A 22,438-nucleotide genomic window follows, 5' to 3' on the forward strand; every position below is an offset into this window, starting at 1 on the left:
GTATTGTTTTGTATGCAGTTGTTTAGTTTCACTTATTTTCCCAGTCTAGTCTGTCTTTGCTATTGTTTGGTTTCCTGTCGTTGTTTGGTCGTCTGTTCCCCGCTTCGTGTTTGTCCTCAAGCCAGTTTGTTTTTGTTTTGTTATCATTTGTTTAATAAAGTTTGCTGTGTTTTTAGCAACTGCATCCGCCTCTGTTATGTGCAGGTATAGCACGTTTGTTTGTTTTTTCTTTGTGTCTCTCTCTCTCTCTCTCTGCTACCATCCTTCAGTATAGGTGCTGGCTGTACCAATCAGGAGGTGCCATAATCTCCACTACACCAATCCGGAGTGACTGCTGTGTATGAGGAGGCGGGTCTTGGAGCATAAAAAGGCCAATTGGGAAGGAGCTCGGTGTGGAGGAGCACTATAGTTTGATCGAGACTTTGTATGCTGGTTGTGATTAATAGGAACTGTTTTCATGTTTTTTCCCTGTGATGTTTTCTCGGTGTGCTCCCCACCAAATCTCTCTCTCTGTCTCTCTCTATCTACCTCTGTATGCTCCAGCCATGTGAGGAGTGCACAGGCAATCTCTGGGGATATATTTATATACTTACCTAATGTTTAGGTTCAATAGGTAAGGGGTGGGTGCCACCTGTGTATTTGTTAGGTTTAGTTTTGGGCCAGGTAGATTACTTGTTTTGTTTTTTTCTTTTCTTTGGCACCATCCGATGTCCACCTTTGCTGTTAATGTTTTCAATAAATGTGTTTACCAATATAAGCTGTTCACACATATATCCAATGCTATTATCTTGTTTTGTCTTTTATTTCTCTCTATATGTTTTTGGATCATACTTTTATCTTCCCGTAACTAAGTAAACTGGTTTTTTCTTTATACTAATTTATTGCTGCGGTGTTTTTCCTTGCTCTCGCCATACACGGGTTACAATATAAGTGTTGCCTCATTATCCCTAGTTATTTCACCTTGAGGAGCGTAACAGCCTCCATCAGTCCACCCTGTGAGCCAGACAAATACAAGTCGTAATGAATGCTGTATTTAAAATAATTTATGTATAGTACAGCAGCATTTTAAATACAAATAAGCAATTAAAGTTGTTTAAAACAAACAAGGAATAAAACAAATATTAACAAATCCAGCAAGTCAAACAAAGATAAAAGCTCATTCTGAACATCATTGTGTTGAAATGCCACAAAGAAAATATCCTTCTGTGACTCTCAGGGCTGAATTGACCACCTGCAGAAACACATATGAATCAAGGTGTAACGATGACAGACTTCTCTCTATTTTCCTGCTTGCATTTTCTGTGTTGATTCCTGGAGCGTCAATCACAGAGATATTTCTCCCCTCCATATCTCTACAAATTATTTGACACCTCCTGGTCACGTGTGTGGAAGAATCCCCCTCTGTAAATACCTTTCTGCTCAGAATGGTGTTTCCTGTAGTGCTCTTTCCAGACTCAGTAATCCCCAACATCACTCTTCCAGTGAACATCAGTTTGTAATTTTCTCTGTTTTAAACAATGTGGGTACCATAATATTTCTGTTATAAATGTATGGGCATGCTCAATATATATAATCACGAACAAGCAACCAAAAACAATCCAACAAACCCTCAACCCACAAACAAATAACCCCCCAAAATACACATTTCTTATTGTCTATTCTTTTTCCCTTTGTTGTTCCCAGCCTATATGAGCATGGCCTTAGGTTTGGGGAGATCCTTGATGTAGCACGAGATCAGGTTGGTTACACTGTATCCTAATGAAAAATGTCCTAGTGTAAAGTGCTCATGAATATTTTATATAACTCATTCATATAACAATAAATCATTGTATTCATGTGTTCTAATCACTTCCATGGCCACAGTTGAATAAGCTGTGCAGTGGAATCTCTCATTAACTACAATATATAATATTTGTGTAGTGGAATCTCTCATTAACTATATATGATATATGTGTAGTAGAATCTCTCATTAGCTACAATTAGGTGTGTGCAACACAATCTTTCTGTTGTTTGTGTGTCTGTGTGTGTTGAGATGTATTCTGGTTTATGGAGGACCTGAAGGGTGAGACATGTAGCAGAACTTATTCTGTTCCACTTGTTAGTGACACGCCTGGAACAGGTTGAGTGCAGTTCTCAGAAAAAGAAAACTGAAACTGTATCTTATACCTTTAAAAGGCTACAGAAGTAAAAACTATAAAAAATGGACCACCCTGCAGCAGACCAGAGCAGCTCTCAGACAAGGGAGAGCAGCTCTCAGACTTGGGTAAATTTCTTCTGCAGAAGAAATAAAGTTTTCTCATCGCATAAAAGTTGACTATTGTGCTGATTTAAGGGGAAATTATCTTTCATAAATTGTAATTTCAACAACACTAATTTTAACATTAACCCTTGTTTCACAGTTCAAGTATTTCCAGATTTAGACTCTGTGTATTAGGAATCATTTTTCTTTAAGGATGAAAAACATTGTGGAAGGTCAAAAACAAATATTTTATTTAGTGTTAAACTGAGAAATGATATTACTATAACACATATTTCACAAATTAAAAGGCATTACTGTGATAAGGTGTAGGTAAGTCCCCCTCCTTTTTTCACCACTCAAATTCCCCACTCCTTATTCTTCAAACACATACCCAATTATATACCTCGATTGGTTATTATTTGTTTACAAAATTCCTGTGCAATGTAATGCAGAATTTCTTTGTCTACAACAATCAAAAGTACTAGACTATAACTATATCAGACAATAAACAAAGCCAAATTTTAAAGGATAAATCAAGTTTACAATAAATAGCTAAGCACAACCAACCAATAACCAATGCACAGCAAAAACAGCTAAACAAAATAATACAATAAAATAAACCCTAAACATACATCTGTTGTAAATGAAACCCATTATATGTGTTAAAATAACACATGTTCATTCCTCACAAACAGCAACTTTATATCCATAGTAAATCTGAGAAGAATTTTCTTAAGTAAATTTTAGAATTATTAAATGTAGCTGGAAAAACAGATTTTTTTCAATACATAAAACTTATTTTGTTTGTCTAACAACAAAGAAAAGGACAATAAAGCCAACAAAAGTCATCTAAGGTAAAATCAGAATAATAGGCCAAAATAATCAGTCCCATTTTACACTCTTGTGAAGATGACAGCCTATGATCAGATCAGTGAGTCAAAAGTGGCAGGACATCCTTTTATTACTTTGATATGCTACTTGACAAGCTTCCCACTGGAAAAACCCGAAATTGATCCAAGATGGTGTCCATGTTCCAGACATAGCATAAAATATATGTCACTCACACGTTTACTGGATTATTCAGATAAAAGGGTGTCCTGCGACTTTTGACTCACCCTGTAGAATCACTGGTTACCTTAAGTTGTATTTATAGTCAAGAAATTTCCATGTACTTTTGCATCACTTTTATGTTAACTGATAAAACTTGCACAGACAGTACATCCTCATTTTATCGCTAAGAAATATGATCATAAAATTAATGTAACAAGAACATGAAAAACCTTTGCTTTTTGCAATATTATTTCTGTTCACTCCTTTGTAAATTTATCTTAAGCAAGTTTTGCCCCTGTATTCAGTTAGACTGGAGGTCTAGCAACCATTGCTACAGCTACTGTACTAGCCAACTGAACTCCCCTTGCAATTACTGCTGCTCCAGTTGCTAATACAGGGGCTCCACCTGCTGCTACTACTATTGACCCACCTGCTGCTAATCCCGCTGCTATTCCACCTATTACTGCCCCTGCTTTAAGAATCTTTTTGATTTTTATACTTATCTGAACCTTATAAAACATCTCATTAGTGTAGTTTTTTCCTCCATTCTTTTTCACCATTGTATCAATCTTCTTCATCAACTGTTTCACCTGAGAATGGTTCCTTCCGTTTTCATTATCGAATCCATGGTATCTACCACCACAGCTCTTGATAAACTGCTGACGATCGTTGCTTTTGTTGATGTATTCATCTAAAGGTTTGCCCATCAGTTGATTAGTGTGGGTGAACAGAACAATGGTGTAGTGTAAAGCTTCTTTTCCAAAATTGTTCTGAATCCACTCCACTGAATATTTCTCCTCTTCAGTGAACCTCCCAACACTGATCACCAACAGAAACGCGTGAGGACCAAGAACTGACTTAAAAACACAGTCCTCTATTTGCTTTTTCACTTCATTTTCTGTCAGGTCTCCACAAATCCCAGGTGTGTCTGTAACGTAGATTCTCCTACCTTCATGGTCTGCATCTTCCCTTTGGCACACTTCTGTAACACCTTTAGGTGAAATCTCTGATTTGAATAGATCTTTTCCCAGTATTTTGTTTCCTGTTGCACTCTTTCCTGCTCCAGTTTTACCCACCAGAATAATCCTCAAGTCAGAGTCTGTAAAGCAGTCAAAATCACATGAAAAAGCAGCAGTTGGTTTCTCACTTCTTTCTTAATGCTACAGTCTTGGAGATTAGTTCTAACTGTTTCTCACAGTGAATATGATAATTGGTGTTATTTATAAATGAAATGCTGTCAGTTGTATTTTTTTTTTTTTAAGACAAGTGCATATAGGGCGGCACGGTGGCGCAGCAGGTAGTGTCGCAGTCTCACAGCTCCAGGGGCCTGACCGTCTGTGAGGAGTGTGTTCTCCCCATGTCCGTGTGGGTTTCCTCCAGGTGCCCCGGTTTCCTCCCACAGTCCAAAAACAAATGTTAGTAGGTGGATTGGCGACTGAAAAGTGTCCATAGGTGTGCCTGTGTCAGTGTGTGTGTTACCCTGTGAAGGACTGGCGCCCCCTCCAGGGTGTATTCTCGCCTTGCACCCAATGATTCCAGGTAGGCTCTGGACCCACCGTGACCCTGAACTGGATAAGCGGTTACAAATAATGAATGAATGACAAATACATATTCTGTGTGAATCAAAAAATCCTGGAATGGAAAATTTTGTTGAAATTAGCAACCCTGTTTTTCAGAGCAGTGCTTCTTAAATGCTGCGACAGTCATTTAATTTTGTGATATTTGAAATGGGACTATCCTATCTATAAACACTTATGTCACTATGCCACTTTATGTGTTTATACATGTGGGTGGCACAGTGGTGCAGCAGGTAGTGTCTCTGTCACAGCTCCACGGTCCTGGAGGCTGTGGGTTCTAGTCCCACTCCAGGTGACTGTCTGTGAATAGTGTGGTGTGTTCTCCCAGTGCCTGTGTGGGTTTCCTCAGGGTGCTCCGGTTTCCTCCCACGGTCCAAAAACACACATTGGTAGGTGGACTGGTGACTCAAAAGTGTCCATACACTCTAAGAAAAAAGGTACTGTAGAGGTATGTTATTGGTCACTAAAGGTACAAACAGCGTAAAGGTACCTTTAAAGGTACAAAAGTGGTGTTATATATACATTACATTCTCTTCTCCAGGAGAGGTGGATATCTGAAACCTTTCATTATACAACTGTGTACAATAAATGAACATAATATAAATCCTGGAGATTAAATGGGGTGTATGAAAAACACAAATTTAAAATTAATATAGAATAAGGTACAATTCCCTAATTGTTCCCTAATTAAAGGTACAGATATGTACCCTTGAGAGTACCACCACAGTGACAAATTTTCAGACAGTGTAGGTGTGAGTGAATGTATGAGTGTGTGTTGCCTTGTAAAGGATTGGCGCCCCCTCCAGGGTGTGTTCCTGCCTTGTGCCCAGTGATTCCGGGTAGGCTCCAGACCCACCACAACCCTGAACTGGATAAGGGTTAAAGATAATGAATGAATGAATGAATGAATGAATGAATTAATTAATTAATGCATTTTCAGTAAGTGAGCTGCCATCCACTGGTGGCGCTGTTTCACTCCATGCACTGAAACTACCTGTTAATTACCAAAAAAGAGCTATGAGGGGGACAGAGTTTTCTACTAGCAATAAACACAAAAAAACACTGCTTTTCTAAATTTGTTATAAAATCTTTTAGTTAAATCTTCAATTTACATTAAAGTTATAGTTAGAGTTAGGTTTTGGCTCATTAACAGTATATATAAACTGGACCCAGTGATCCTGCTGTGCTCTGTGGGGAAACCTGTGGTCAATCATCTCACGCAGGTGTCTGTATTTCGCAATTCTCCAGCATATATTGGGCAGCATGTGGCTTAGTGGTGAGCACGTTCACCTCCCAGTGCTGGGATCTTGGGTTCAAGTCCTATCTGGGTGGAGTTCCCATGTTCTGCCCATGTCTGTGTGGGTTTCCTCCGGGGACTCCGGTTTCCTCCCACAGTCCAAAAACATGGAGGTTTGGCTTCTGTCTAATAACTGCCCTGGTGTGAATGTGTATGTGCCTAGATATAGATTGGTGCTCTATCCTGGGTGAAACCCTAGTGCCTAGTTTTTGAGCAGTGCTGGGCAATTCTCGGTGCTTCTGAATTATGCTGAGCTTATTTTTCATTACAGTGCAGAGTACTGGGTCAAAGATTTATCATATAATTGTTGTGGAAAAACATTAATTTTTAAACCAGGAAGAGTTTGCTAAGCTTGTGGATCAAATGACAGAAAATCCATTCTCTGTAGAAGAGAACCAGGGTCGAGTTGTAATCAGAAACGGCTCGTAGACCCCATTATTATTGGTTCAAAAACGCCCTGAAATGAATATAAGTGAAGGGAGAGCTACTCTCCTATGCTCCTCTTGTAGCGCCGCCACTCATTTCCTGTGACACGCTCTGAAAGGCAAATCCTTGGGGCTTGTTTAAGTTTAGGTTTAAGTTAAAGGCTGCTTTTTCACTCAGGGTTGCCAGATATTCACATCTCTTATTAAACAATTTAACAAATTGCCTTTTAGTAAAATATGTATGTTTTCACCATGATATCAGGTTATGTTAGTTCCAAGGAATATAGAATTAATACACTTTAAAATGTACTACTAGTAAATCAATATTAGTAGTCATACACGTACTACTTAAAGTACTTGGGAAATGCTGCAGCACGCCTGGTTTTCAACCAGCCTAAAAGTGCACATGTCACGCCCCTGTTAGTTGAGCTGCATTGGCTAACCTTAGCTGCTTGCATCAAATTTAAATCACATAATGATGGCCTTCAGAGTATTCACTGGCTCTGCACTGGCTCTGCGCCAACTAACACGGTACAGGTCAGTCGAGGCTATTCTCATCTCTGGTACCACGCTGGTGGAATGAGCTTCCAAGCACTATCAGAGCAACAGAAACCCTCTCCGCATTCAAGAAATCCTTGAAGACCCAGCTCTTCCGAGATTACCTCTTGCACTGAAAGTCTTTCTTTAATGCACTTATTACTTCCTGGCATATGGCACTCAATATAAGGTATTTTTGTATAATTTGTGCTGTAGTTTGAATGTTAGAACCTCTTTTGTAAATCACTTTGGATAAAAGTGTCTGCCAAATGCATAAATGTAAATAAATGTAAATTTACAACAATAAAGTTTTATTACTTCAGTAATAAAGTTAATTCTGTTTACTACTTTTTTTGTAAAGATTTGCTCAGGAATTGTAGCCTGCAGTGGAAATGCCAGTGTGACACATGCTAAATTTCAGTTTTACAGTTCTTTGAAACCATGAATAGTGTCATTCATTTTCAAATATTTTTCAAAATATTATTTCTAGTAATTAAGTCAACATTTTGCCTTTGGAATTCATGTAATCTTGAATTAAAATGTTGTGTCAGAAGTAATACGTGAAGTTCAGCACACCAGTTAAGAGCAGTGTTAAGTAGGGTTAAGGTGGTCGAACAGGAACAGTACATAGACTATTTGTGTTATGTGTACTTATACACAGTGATTTTTTTTTTCTCTTTTTTTAATGGTCAACCTGGAGAGTGTTGGGTCATACTGACTAGGAAGCTGTTGAACACATACACAAAGCCCAGTGTAGAGCATAATATAGAACATTTATTTATTTATTTATTTTTGTTTTAGAATTAAACATAAACACAAACAATATTGGAAGCGTTTCTGGGCTCTTTTAAAAGCTAATATTTTAATAGCCCCCTTAACCCTGCACACATTAAATACATTTTATTACACAAAACTGCATAAGAAAAAAGTCATATTTGATACAGATGTTTATATTTAATCCAAAAAAGACAGAGAAAAGTAATTTGTGAAGTAGAGTCACTCACCAGAATACCAGTATACATTGTCATTGCTTTCGTCTTCAAGCAAAGCATCTACAAAAACAAGCATACAGAACAATCCTTATCCAGCTGAGCCTTTCCTAGGTGCTCCTTACATCCTAGCATGTATACTTTACTGAAGTTAGACTATGTACAGTAAAGAACAAGTACATATCAGGAAAGGAGTGGAACATTAATAAACAGAACACATCACAATAACATAATGATTAAAGCATGTTAGAATTGTCAAAGACTCCAAAGATACTTATGTATACCTGTGTTCTCTTCTGTAGGTTTAGTAGTATCTAATTCACAGATGATTGGCAGGTATATGTCTGTTTAATAATGGTTTTCCATAATTTACAATGTACATCACAATCTGTACATTCATTTTATCTTTCCAGAAAAGCTTTCATTAAAATTGATTTCGCAATTATGTCAAATTGAATATGAAGATATTTAATCTCTTCACATACTTCAGCTGATCTTTTACATTCAGTTGACAAATAAAATATGACTGGGTTAGCGTGAAATTACCAGGAGGTGTGAGTGTGAGAATGACTGGGTTTAACTGTCCTGTGTGTACCAGGAATATATAAAATTATGAGGACCAAAAACTGTTTACACACTCACATAATGGGGATTTGTCTTCCTTGTGTGTGTGTTTGTGTTTGTGTGTGTGTGTGTGTGTGTGTGTGTGTGTGTGTGTGTGTGAGTGAGGGTGTGTTGTCCTGTGATGTACTATTACTTTGGTCAGAGCTTAAGTGATCTTAAGTGATCTGAAGTGGGTATCAGACCCACCACAACTCTGAGAACTTAGTATTACAACTATAGATTATAGACTATATGTATAATATAATAAGTTATATATGTAATATATATATATATATATATATATATATATATATATATATATATATATATATATATACATAAGTTGTTTAGGATGTTTAATACATAATAGATTGAACTGCTGCCTACTCACCATTATCCATTGTATTTCTCAGTCTTCCAAAGCTCTTGTTCTTCTTTCAGGTTCTGTAGAGCCAAGCAGTGAGGGATTTTAACACGGATTTAATCCGTGGGTGGGGTAAGGGCCATTTCTGTCAGCGAATGCCATTGTGTGATGATTTGTTAGTGCCCTCCTCCGAGAAGCCTTCTCCGAGCACTGAGATCCCTGTAGTTTGTCTTTCAGTTTCGTTTTGTAATAGGGAAAATTGAAAACAGGGGACAGCTGACCTATTATCCCCTTTCTGATTTGAAAACAGAAAAGAAACTAACAAAGAAATTAAAAAGGACAATGCCGTAAATGTGTTTTCTGAGCAGTGATTTTTCATGAATTTTGACATGGATCTGATGTCACAGGAGGACTGCTCAGTTTTTCTTATTTCACATGAGTGTGTGTCTTTGCATGAAATATTGTAAAGGATAGTGGTGGGGAGACATTTTGTGGCAGTAGTGTGTTTATAAAACTCCATATAACTGTGAACAGCCTCGTTTTTGGACCGTGAGAGGAAACTGGAGCACCCAGAGGAAACCCAGAGGACTACCTGCTGCCCCACCATGCCGCCCAAATTAATAATTATATTCATGGATATTTTTTGCTATAATTGTCAGTAAAAGTAATGAATTTTTTAATCTTACAGTTTGGTATTGAAATGATGAGTTAATTTAATTTAAAAATAACTGTGTTCATAAAGTTCCAGTAATTTATCCACAAGTTTTCTCTGAACATATTTTTATGTAAAGGGGAAAAAATTCTTAATATGAGAGGACTGGAGAGAGAGGAGACTTCTCTTTACACATCTGTTGTAGGGAGAACACAGTAAGGTTTATTGTCTGACAGAGCAGATAGTGAGAATCACTTGGGAATGTAGAGTTTTCATAACCACAACAAATCCCACACTGGGTGATGAGTCGATTCCTTTAAGTCTATTTGAGAATGCTTCCTCTGCTGCTGAGTTGTGGTATTTCTCTTTAGATAAGAAATGCTCTAGGGGGGCAGTTTAATACTTTTAGGTCTGTCTTTGTGGTTCTTATAACTTTGACTACAAAGAAATTGTTTGATAAAGTGCATATTGTGCATGATCTTTCACAGCACATCACTGAAAACACATGTTTTAGAGCAAAATTCTCAGAAAGTGAAACATAATATCAAAATAAAAATCTGTAAACCTACATTTTAAATATAAAAGTAAACCATTTTTAACATAGAATAAACATAAGGCATAAAATAACTTGGAATAAATATTTATGAAATTGAGAAAAAAAAGAAAAGAGAAACATAACAGACGATAAGGAGTGTGAGAGACAATGTTCTTGCTCCTTTAATGAGTACATATTTAATGAAGTTTTGTTTCTACACAATCCCTTTGTAATTTTTGCTTTTTGTGAGGAAATGTCAATGATTCATAACAAAATAATTTATCATTATTAACAATCATTATTAACAATAATTATTTATTATTATTATTATTGTGGTTGTTGATGTTGTTCTTGTTGTTATTATTATTATTATTATTATTATTATTATTATCATTAAACAGGTGAAGTGACACAAATAAAAATGTTCTAATAGTATGCAGTATGTTCTATGTATGTATGTTCTAATAGTATGCAGTATACCGTGGCTTTGTCCGTGGGCGTGTCGAGGTTCAGTAACTCAAGAAACTGTTCAGAGCATCAAACACAGCATTATCACCCAGTGGAGCTGGACGGGGACATTTAATGTTTCATATAAATAAATAATATGAAATAAAACAAGAACACGCTCCATTTGTGTGTGCTTCTAGGGCTGTGTTTCGTTGAGCGTTGGTTATGTTTCTCCACTTTTCACAAGCTCAGCAGAACAGCTCAGGACATTTACAAAGTATTTTATCTTACAGAGAGAAGAGGACTGCTGAATTTGTCTTATTTTATGTGAGTGTGTGTCTTTGCCTGAAATATTGTAAAGGGAAGTGGTGGGGAGACTTTTTATGACGTTAGTGTGTTTATAAAACTCCATAAAGCTGCGCACATTATATAAGTAACTGTAATTCTTAATATTAACACAATGTCCTTGGTCTTTGTTCTTTGGTGGTGGATCATCTAGAATTTATTTTTAAATAAAATGAAGAAAAACACTGATGCCAGTGTTATATTTTATGAACAACCTTTCTTCAACCCTTTTTTCCCTTTTTTCATTTCTACATTTATTACCTGCCCTCCATATTCTCTGTACAACACACTCACAGAATAAAAAAACACATGTAACAAAGACATTGATGTGAAGCACCAAAGCTTCTCCAGAACTTTCAATGATAAGGGGATGTATTTGGGGCTTCCTGTTTTTGAAATGCCAGAAACACCTCTGTGACTATTGCTATATGGCTAAAAGTTGAATTTACTTTTTCATGTAAGTATTGTTATCTTATCCTATAACAAACATCATAATTATTAAAATAAAACTTGTCCTTAAGAACTGTTAACTAAATAAACCAATAGTGGACTCTGTACAGAACTGCTTAACTGTTTTTATTGGCTGGACATTGATTCATTCATTCATTCATTGTCTGTAAGCACTTTTCCAGTTCAGTGTGTGGTTATTTTTTTTATAGGAAATCGGAGCACATGTAGGAAACACACGAGAACACATCAAACCCCTCACAAACAGTCACCCAGAGCGGGACTACAACCACCCACAACCACAGGACTCTGTGGGACATTGACACTACCTGCTGCACCATCGTGTCGTCCCATAGCCGGATACAGTTTACTGAAATAATTCAGTTCAGCTGGAATTTCATAATTATGTGTACTGTAAAATGTTAAGAGAAACACGAGTGCTAGTATTTTCTTGATAATGTTCATTCTTTTAATCCTGTTTCTATCACTTTCTTAGTTTTCATTCATCTTTTTCTGAGTCTCTTGATACATAGCCTCAGTGTAGTACTCTCCACCGTTTCTCTTCTCAGTATCTACTATGTTCTGCATCAGCCTGGTTGTGCTGAAGGTGCTGCTATGGTCAAGAAGACAGCATTTATCAGGGAAGTTGCTGATGAAGTTCTGAAGCTCAGGATAGAGGCTGGGAATGTTCACTGACCGTTCCTTCATCTCACCGGTGAATATCACTAGTGTGAATTTTCTCAGAGCTTCTTCTCCAAGTTCTCCTGAATCCTCCTGAAGTTCTTCTTCTTCTCCAAGTTCTCCTGAATCCACTCCACACTTTTCCTCTCCTCTTTAGTGAACCTCACACTGAATCTAATCACCAGCAGAAACACATGAGGACCAGGAGCAGAGAGAGGGACACACTCCTTCATTTGATCTTTCAGTTCTTCTTCATTCAGTGTGTTATTAAAAATTCCTGGAGTGTCCATCACTGAGACCTTTCTGCCTTCACTTGTGGCTTCATGTTTCTCACACGTCTTAGTTACAGAATCTGGTGAAAAGTCCACCTCAAAGGCCTCTCTGCCCAGGATGGTGTTTCCTGTTGTACTCTTCCCTGCTCCAGTTTTCCCCAGCAGCACAATCCTCAGATCTGTAAACATCCATTCTTCCCATTAGTCACGTAGTCTCCTGGCAGTTTGCTTTTCGCCACATATTTTCACTTGGCAGCATTTTGTGAAACTGTACATGGGTTAGCAATGTGGTAACGTCCATTATAAAAGTATAATAATAATAATAAAATAACACAGCAGTAAACCAGGTGAATTAGCAAAACATATCTTGTGGCATCAAATCAATACTATCAATAAGTTTTCATAAAATTGATATTGAAAAATTTTAATTGAAAGTGTAGTGAAAATCATATTTTTGTAAAGTGTTTCCTATTGTGTGATCTGATTTAAATTTCCTACTCATGCTTACCTGAAGGTAATGTCAATAACTGAGAATAATAAGAGGTCCATTTTTCTGAAAATATTTATTTTTCTTTGTGAACTTTAAATTCTACACTCTTCCAGTAAATGATGCTGTCCTACTTTCTGTTTCTTTTTGGGTTTATAAAACGGATACACTGAACTATTGAAAGAAAACTGGCCAGATAGTACACAACAACAGACAAAGGTATCCCTTTTTGAGCTCAAAAAAGTTTTATTTTCTCTTCTAATCTATCCACTTAATAAACAGACTGCCTTCACCATAGCTTAGTAGATGAGGGATGTCTGCTTGCTGATATTCATTTCTGTACATTTTTATCATTTGAAATATTTTTACACCTTATACTTTACACTTTATATTTACATTTGATTATGTGACTGATTCTGTAGAAATATCATTCATGAACATTAACCAACAGATACTTGAGATGTTGTATGTTGTTTACTCAGCATTTGTGACTCTAGAAGAATCCCCAATAATCCCCTTAATATTCACCTTAATTCTAAACCTGAACAACAACAACATCCCACATTTAATATTATCTGTTATCATTGTAGGCAGTGTGATATGTTAAATATTGTTCTGTGGTAAAACATTATAAGAGCATGGCAGCCCTGGGCAAAATTTTAAGAGAAAGTTGTCACTGTTATTAACTGATGAGAATTTTCTGGTCAGAGTGAGTTTTGTTTCCGAGAAGGAAGATTAATTAAGAACAATCTGTTTTACATACCTCCAATGTTCATCTTCGATGATACCTCTAAATCCAAGCATTCCGTCAAACCTGTAAATCAAGCAGTGTAATGACAAATAAAACCTATAAGAATGGCAAGCAATTTTCTGTATTGGGCAAGCACTGGCACATGTACAGTGGGAGTTGTGGACTTGCACCCAATGATTCCAAGTGGGCAAAACAAAACAAAACTGAAACATACAATGTGTGCTGTAACTTTATGGTTTTCATATTGGAAAATTATTGCAATTAAGATAAGACGTAAAATCTCCTATGTCAATCCATTAGAGCTTCACATAGGGCCCACTCCACTCTCTTCCAACCTGCAGCGATATTAATTGATTCTACTCAGTACAGTAGCAGAAAGCTCTGAGTTTTTGAGTGTTCTCAAAGCTCAGACTGTGTTCTTATTTTATATCCTTGGAGTCTGTTGTACAACAAACATACCTGGATATACAACAGCCCTCACAGACAAGCCTTTTCCATTAAATGTACACTGTTCCAGTAAATGGTGCTGTCCTACTTTCTGTTTCCATTTTGGGTTTATGAAATAGATTCACTATTTGATATTATTTTTATTATTATAGAAGAGAAGAGAAATAGAAGAGAGTTGCCGTAGTCCAAACGGGTGGAGAAAACCTAAATCCTTTTTGATGTCAGGACAGAACAGAAAGCTGACAATTGCGGAACACAGTAAACAGTTTTTTAATAACGTTATCCAAAAGAGTAATCACAAGGCAAGCAAGGTTCAAAAACAGGGAGCAAACAGTACCTCAGAGGATAAGCGAAAACCGTAGTCGACAAATCAGGCAGAGTTCAAAAACCGAAGAATACAGACAGTACCAAAAGGGACAAGGCAGGCGTAAATGGAATAACAGGCAAGAAGTAGGCAACAAGAAATCGTCAGACTGATAACAAGAGAATGCGTTGTAAGCTGGGATAAACCACTGCAATACTCGGCAGAGAACAGTTCAGTGAAAGGGGTATAAATAGGGAAACAAACAGGTGTGTGTAATTAGAATTCAGGCGAGGGAGACCGGTGGGTAGTCATGTGACTGACGGGTGCATTCTGGGAATTGGAGTCCTGGGATGTAGGCGTGATAGTACACCCCCCCCCCGAAGGCACCGGAGGAGGCCTGGAACGAGGACGGCCACGACGACGACCACCCAGCGGAACGGAGTTATCGGAGCTAGGGACGACTGCTCATGCGGAGGGCTGAGACTGACGTGGGTTTCTGGATCGAGACGTAGAAAGGGACGGAGCGGGATTGGAGACTGATATTCTAGGGCGACCTCTGGGACGGGGAGCCGGCTTCTCAGGATAGCGAGAGTGAAACGCCAACACGTAGACGTCCTTTGCAGGTACCCACGAACGCTCCTCTGGACCATACCCTTCCCAACCAATAAGATACTGAAGAATTCCTCCACGTCTACGTGAATCCAGCACCTCGCGCACGGCATATGTGGAAGAGTCCCCAAAGTCTACAGACGTGTGCGGAACATCGTCAGGCAGCAATTCATTCAAAGGACCTGGAACCACAGGTTTGAGGAGAGACACATGAAAGGAATTAGAAATACAATATTGTGCAGGTAGCTCCAACTTATAGATAACTTCATTAATTTTACCAGAAACACGAAAAGGACCAATGCACTTGGGCAGGAGCTTCCTGCACCTCCCCTCAAATCTGATATCCTTAGTAGCCAACCACACCCTTTCCCCAATCTGGAATGACGGAGAACTCGATCTGTTCTTATCAGCCTGTTCCTTTTATCGGGAAAGGGCTTCTTAGATGTGCTGATTAGTTTCTTCCCACACCTCCTCACTGCGTCTCATCCACGAATCCACTGATGGAATTCCTGATATTGCTGCAGTCCAGGGTGCCAATGGGGGTTGATAACCTAAAATACACTGAAAGGGGGTGAGTTCTGTAGTCGAGTTTACCAGGGAGTTTTGTGCTATTTCAGCCCACACCAAGTACCAGGACCAGTCTTGTGGATTCTCATGGCAATACATACGTAAGAATTTTCCCAGTTCTTGATTGACCCGCTCACACTGACCATTGCTCTGGGGATGATATCCAGAGGTAAGACTAACATTTACTCCTAAATGTTCAAAGAAGGCTTTCCAGACATGTGAAGTAAACTGAGGACCTCGATCAGATAAAATATCTTTGGGAATTCCATAATGACGAAAAATATGTGTATAAATAGCCTTAGCTGTATCCAGGGCAGTGGGTAATGATGGAAAGGGTATGAACTTAACCCTCCTAGAGAACCGATCAATTACCGTGAGTACTGTAGTACTTCCTTCAGATAGAGGTAAGTCTGTGACAAAGTCAAGTGCTAAGTGTGACAAGGGACGTTCTGGAACCGGTAGAGGCATTAATTTACCTGCCGGAAGAGTTTTTGGTGTCTTTGACTGGGCACAAACTGTACAAGACGCAACAAACTCATGCACATCAGCTCTTAATGTCCCCCACCAATAACGTGGAAGAAAAAGCTGTGTTGTGCGTCTCTCTCTGGGGTGACCAGATGATAGGGACGAATGGGCCCAGGTAATCAACCTATGCCTAAATTCAGGTGGTACATACGTTTTACCTTCAGGACAAACTTCAGGCACCCCTTTAGACCTATTTTCTTGTTCAATATGTTCATTTAATTCCCATCTAATGGCAGACACTGAAACGGAAGGAGGTAGTATAAAATCAGTGGATTGTTCACCGTTCTCCCTTAATTCATTCTGATTTATACGAGAGAGCGCATCAGCCTTAAGGTTACGACTACTTGGACAAAACGTGATAGAGAACCGAAACCGAGAGAAAAAACAGTGACCACCTGGCTTGCCGAGAATTCATTCGTTTTGCAGTACGGAGATATTCTAGATTCTTGTGGTCTGTTAGAACTGTGAAAGGATGTAGAGAACCCTCTAGCCAGTGCCTCCATTCCTCCAGAGCTAATTTTACCACTAGAAGTTCTCTATCTCCGATGCCATAGTTTCGTTCCGCAGGTGATAATTTGTGTGAAAAAAAAGCAATAGGGTATAACTTAGGAAGTTCTCCACTAAGTTGAGATAGTACCGCCCCTACACCCGTCTCCGATGTGTCGACCTCAACAACGAAGGGAAGTTCGGGATCTGGATGCTTTAAAATGGGAGCAGTAGTGAAAGCAGTCTTGAGACGGTCAAAAGCACCTTGTGCCTGAGGAGACCAACACAACCGATGGGGACTACCCTTCAGTAACGCAGTAAGTGGGGCTGCAATAGAACTAAAGTTCCTAATAAATCGTCTATAAAAATTTGCAAATCCTAAAAAGCGTTGAAGATCTTTAACATTATTCGGAACTGGCCAGTTCACAACCGCCTCAACTTTCCGGTCGTCCATAACTATACCAGACACACTGATGACATATCCTAAAAATGAAATGGTTTGCTGGTGGAATTCACATTTTTCTCCCTTAACATAAAGGTTATTCTCCTTTAAACGCTGAAGCACCTGACTGACTTGGATTATGTGTGTTTTGACATCAGGGGAGTAAATCAAGATGTCATCTATATATGCGATTACAAATTTTCCTAACATATCTCTGAATATGTCATTAATAAATTCCTGGAACACTGATGGAGCGTTTGCCAGCCCATAGCTCATCACCAAATACTCATAGTGACCTTTGGTAGTACTAAAAGCAGTTTTCCATTTGTCACCTTCCTTAATTCGAACAAGGTTGTAGGCACTACGAAGGTCTAACTTAGAGAAAATTGTAGCACCTCTAAGTTGCTCTAATGCAACTGGAATAATGGGTAGGGGGTATGCAAATGTTTTTAGTTATATCATTCAGGGCACGATAGTCTATACAAGGCCTTAATCCACCATCTTTTTTCTTGACAAAGAAGAACCCTGATGCTATCGGAGACTTTGATGGTCGTATAAACCCTTGTGTTAAATCTTCTTCAACATATTCCTCCATGACTCTCTCCTCTTCCAAATTCAAGGGATAAATACGTGATTTTGGTAAGGTAGCACCTTCTACGAGTTCTATGGCACAGTCATATGGCCTATGTGGAGGTAATTTTGTAGCTTTGGTTTTACTGAACACTTCTGAGTACTGGGAATATTCGGAAGGAATTTGTACTGATAAAGTTGAATCTGGGCTCTCCACGGAAGTGGAATGGATAGAAATATGATTAAGGGCTAAACAATTGGTTTGACAGAAGGTGGACCAGGACATGATTTTGCGCTGACTCCTAGAGATAACTGGGTTATGAGTTTCTAACCATGGTAATCCTAAAATAATCTGAAAATCCGCCTTGGGTAATACCAGAAACAAAAGCCACTCATGATGCAGGAAACTTGTTTGGAACCAAACAGGAACTGTCTCTTGTGAGATAGAATCTCCTCCAATGGGAAGGCCATCAAAAGCTCGGACTTGGATTTGTTTGCAGAACAGTTTCGTCTCGATTTTCAGCCGGGTGATGAGGGATTGTTGAATGAAGTTTCCTTCGGCTCCAGAATCAATTAGTGCTGGAATGACAAGAGAAGTTCCTTGGCAGTACACTTTGACAGGTATGAGAAAGGACTTTGAAATGAACCCTTTTGTGGGTACACTCACCAAGTTAGCGTTGGTGAAGTTAGTGAAGTCCTCTCCGGATTTTGAGTCGGGACTCGTTGAGGACGTCGTGTACAATCACGTCGAATATGATCAGATATGATCAGGAAAGCATCTTCTTGTTCTAAGAGATCTCATGTTCATTAAAATATTTAACTTCTCTGCCCAGTAAAAATTATGTTAAAAGACATTTGCTGCCATTGATTTACTGTTATGTCCTGTGTTTAATATCCAGACTAGTTTGCATATTTGGGATTCCTATACTTGTCTCACACTCTAAGCATTGTTTATTTTTACAATTTAAATGTATAAATTACTTTGTTTCTGAAATATAGTCAGCTTTGTTATCACATGTGTTGAGGGAGAATGAAATGTTGTTCCTACAAGACATAGTGCTAACATTTGCTCTGTACACAGGGCTGTAAGTTCCCAGAGTCTCAGAACTGACCTGTTTGGGCATGGAGGTAACTAATAAGGAAATGATATGCTACATCTGGCTGGTTCCTACTTTCTTGAACAGTGATGGTCATTGACTATTTTATTTCCTCCAAGAAATGTTTAGTGAGGTGGTACATGTCATTTAGGGAACAAAAGCTTTAACCCTTTGCTCCGTAGCTATATTCATTATCATCCTGAAAAACAAACATCACCCAACATGTCTTCTATCAGTGGAATGATAAAAGTGTCCTGAATTTCAGTGTACAGTTGTGAACTGACTGTTGAGGTAATGAGTGCCATTTCCCTTAATCATTTAATCAATCTCCTGACATGTATCACCTTATCATAATGAATGAGAGCTGTTTTTTGTTGTATATGTTTTATCAAAATACAACTAGACAAAGATTCCAGCATCATCTCTTTTGCTGGTGTTGAATCATAATTATCTTAATTTACAACTGAATATCACTCTTCCAATCAGCCATATTTCCACCTGTTTGTTTTCCTCTGCATTTTATGTTGTGTTGTGTTGTATGTCATGATATATTGCTTTGAGTTTTCTGTCGTGCTATGACATCTTCCTTTGTCTCCCCATATGTTTTCCTGTTTTCCAAGGGGCTGGCAGGATAATATCTGAATAAAGTCAGAACAAATGCTGCAGGTGGGTCACACACACAGCTCATCTGGTTCTGGATTACAGGGCAAAAGGTTGAAAGGAGCTCAAGAGAGCACAACTGATCTTAGATATTATTAGACACTGAACATTTCAGGCTAATAAAGTCACTATACCTTCATTGCATACTAACAAGACTATTATATATATATATATATATATATATATATATATATATATGGTAATACAACACTACTGACCAGCCAACCGCTGGTCCACTGCAATGTGTACATGTTTTTTTTTTTGTATTGTCTTTCTTGTTTTACATTTTGGGGTGTTTGTGTGTAATGAATGTTAAATGCATTTGTTCTAGAAAGTTGTAAAAATTAGTGTAATTCTTCCCAACTGTTGGCATCTGAACTAGCTACCCATAATCCAACTGATCAAAGCCCAGTTGACTCCACCAGCACATATTCATGATGCAGCCTCAAAAGGAACAGTTCAGGTCAGTTGTAGGTGACAGTAAAGAGTATAGCCCTAGAATCAGAATGAATTAAGTAATTTGGGATGGTAATATCACATATCACAGTGCAGCACACTGCTGCACTGAATGATATGAATATGTCCAAATAATGAAATGTGTCCAAATAATGAAAATAATTTTTAGTCGGCTAAAAGGTTAAAAAAAACAACCCCAGTAGGTCAGCTAATCTGTACTGTGATGTCAGCTGCAACCACTGAATGGTTTTTTGGTGTTTGCTGTTTATGGTTTATTTCACACACACAGTCACTCACACACTCACCTGTGGACAGTTTAAAACACTCACACATCTGTCATGGCAAGTACTGAACCCAGAGCTGTGTTTATGGCCAATATCATGTCCAGATGAACTTGCTAGAACAAACATTTAGTTTCCTTAATCTGATTAGAGTTTGGAGTGCTTTGTAGTGTGTTTAGAATATATTCTAGACTGAGTGCAAACCATTTTAGATCTGCAATTTCCCCTAGCTTGTCATAGACCTTCCCGCATGAAAAATTATGGAATGTGTGTGATAGTGTGTGAACTAAGATCACAACTGTAGTGACACTAAGAACAAGTCACATGTGATAATGCCATTTAGAGTGAGCATACAGTGATTCAGAGACATTGACTGTTATGTAGTTTTCACAAGTAATCTGATAGATGTCTTATAATTAGTAACAAAGGCAAAAAATCTAAAAGCTGTTGTAGAACCCCTCCAGACAGCTGATTCTAAACAGTAGAATTTCTACCATGGAATAAGAAGTCCTACCGGTAGTTTTGGGGTTGGTTTGCTGCATTTGTGAGGTTTCCGTTAATCATTTTGATGTATTTAAAAGCTGGGAGTATAGGGAGTATTTACTCCTATTGATCACATTATAATTAGTGAGAGGAACGTAGTAGTCAGTTTAGCAAGAAGCACAGCAAATAAGGCTGCAAACCCACATGGTCTGAAGGACGAGTGATTAAGGATTGAGTGTCTAATTGTGTTACTTTTGCATTTACCAGAGTGTTTCAGAGGCTGCTTTTCTAATATGTTGTGCTACTGTATAAAAATCAGAAATGTTCTTCAAGTAAAAGATAAAATAAAACGAACAACCTCCTCAATAAACCTTGACTAAATTTTTTTTTATCTTGCAGAATTATTGTGCTGTTTATTAATTTAGCCAGAGTGTGGCGCTATTTCGTCTATAGAGATCGGCTGAAGAGTGGAAGAGACACTAACTTTTGTCTTTTCTCTTCGTTGGTTCACAGTGCTGTCCGGCCCATGTATATCTCACTGTCAGCCATGTTTCTCTCAGGTCTGGCGCTGGCAAAACCAGAGTTAATGTACAGAGTAGGTTTCTGTATAAAAACATCTGGAGCCCTCTTTCAATAAAGACTTTAGACCAATTGTTTGGTCATTGTGGGTCCATCTGACAAGGTAGACACCTGGAATTTTAAATATAGATGGGGCACTGGAAATGCCACTCTTACATTATTAAATGCGTAGTCTACGATTGTAATTAAAAAAAAAAAAACTATTATTATAAAATTCAGAAGACGTTTCCTCAACATTTGCTACGCTCAAGTCTGTAAAGGAATAGAAAAACAAGGTGTTATGCTCTGATATGCTACAAAATTAAACAACTTGAGTTACCGAGACGGTGAAAAAGAGGACACGTCTCGGGGGGTGAACCTATGTGTGCTTTTAGGTACTTATATAAAAATATATACATGTCTTTTAAACTAATTACAGTCCTCCCATAGTGCTGCAGGGTCTTGGAGGTCTCATTGGTGAATACCGTTCTGAATTCCATTCTGTGTATTGGCTTTTTTTCTGCCTTCAGAACTAAAGAACCCAGTGTAACCATTCAAATATTTAAGGATACTGTTGGGTGCTCCAGCAATTTCATTTGTGGTCCGCTAGAGGGCGCTGGCTGGTGGGATTCCAGTGCCTCTGGAGCCAAAGCGAAAGTGAAAGTGCAGAAGAGTTGATGTCCAAGTGTAACATATCTATCTGATTTTTTATCCTGTTCACAGGCAGCTTCTGCTTTTGAAATGCATTGAAATGTTAAGGTTCAAAATGTCATTGTACTTGACATTGTTACTTGTACTTGATGTTGTTATTCAGTAAAAAAATCTCATGAGCTTCAATACATTTATAAATAATAAAAACTTACTATATAAGCTCTTTTCGAGGTGTATTATAGTTACAATTACTTATAACATCTATAATTGATAAGATAATTGATAAGTATTCTTTGCTCTGTTTATTTCTTCATTATGTAAAAGTTGCTGCTTCTACTCTCTCTTTCTCTCTCTCTGCTCCGCCTCTTCTACATCATACATATGAATCTTATACTGCAGTCTCAAACATTTACAGAGCATTTGAATATATAACAGTTATTTATTATTGTGCTTACAGTTATATAATAGTATTCATGTTATGGCCAAAGGTCTGAACAACTGTCTACTATTTCATCCACATTAAACATCTAAACACAAACCTGTATTTTGTCATTTATTTGTCATTAGTTTTGTGTCTGTGATTTTCTTCTGTGAATTAATTTAT

The 22,438-nt window shown here is 38.0% G+C and overlaps 2 protein-coding genes across 2 annotated transcripts; both read right to left on the reverse strand.

The window, feature by feature from the left end:
* Positions 1-3,594: 3,594 nt before the first annotated feature.
* LOC136677621 (GTPase IMAP family member 9-like) lies at positions 3,595-11,861 on the reverse strand. The gene is made up of 2 exons (XM_066655198.1): positions 11,837-11,861; positions 3,595-4,388 (listed from the first exon to the last, which is right to left on the reverse strand). Exons 1-2 carry the CDS (start codon positions 11,859-11,861, stop codon positions 3,595-3,597), a joined length of 819 nt encoding a protein of 272 aa, XP_066511295.1.
* Positions 11,862-11,999: 138 nt separating this feature from the next.
* Positions 12,000-13,723, reverse strand: LOC136677629 (GTPase IMAP family member 4-like). The gene is made up of 3 exons (XM_066655208.1): positions 13,711-13,723; positions 12,304-12,639; positions 12,000-12,265 (listed from the first exon to the last, which is right to left on the reverse strand). Exons 1-3 carry the CDS (start codon positions 13,721-13,723, stop codon positions 12,000-12,002), a joined length of 615 nt encoding a protein of 204 aa, XP_066511305.1.
* Positions 13,724-22,438: the final 8,715 nt, after the last annotated feature.

Source organism: Hoplias malabaricus, chromosome 2 (genome assembly GCF_029633855.1).
Source record: "Hoplias malabaricus isolate fHopMal1 chromosome 2, fHopMal1.hap1, whole genome shotgun sequence".
Classification (NCBI taxonomy): domain Eukaryota; kingdom Metazoa; phylum Chordata; class Actinopteri; order Characiformes; family Erythrinidae; genus Hoplias; species Hoplias malabaricus.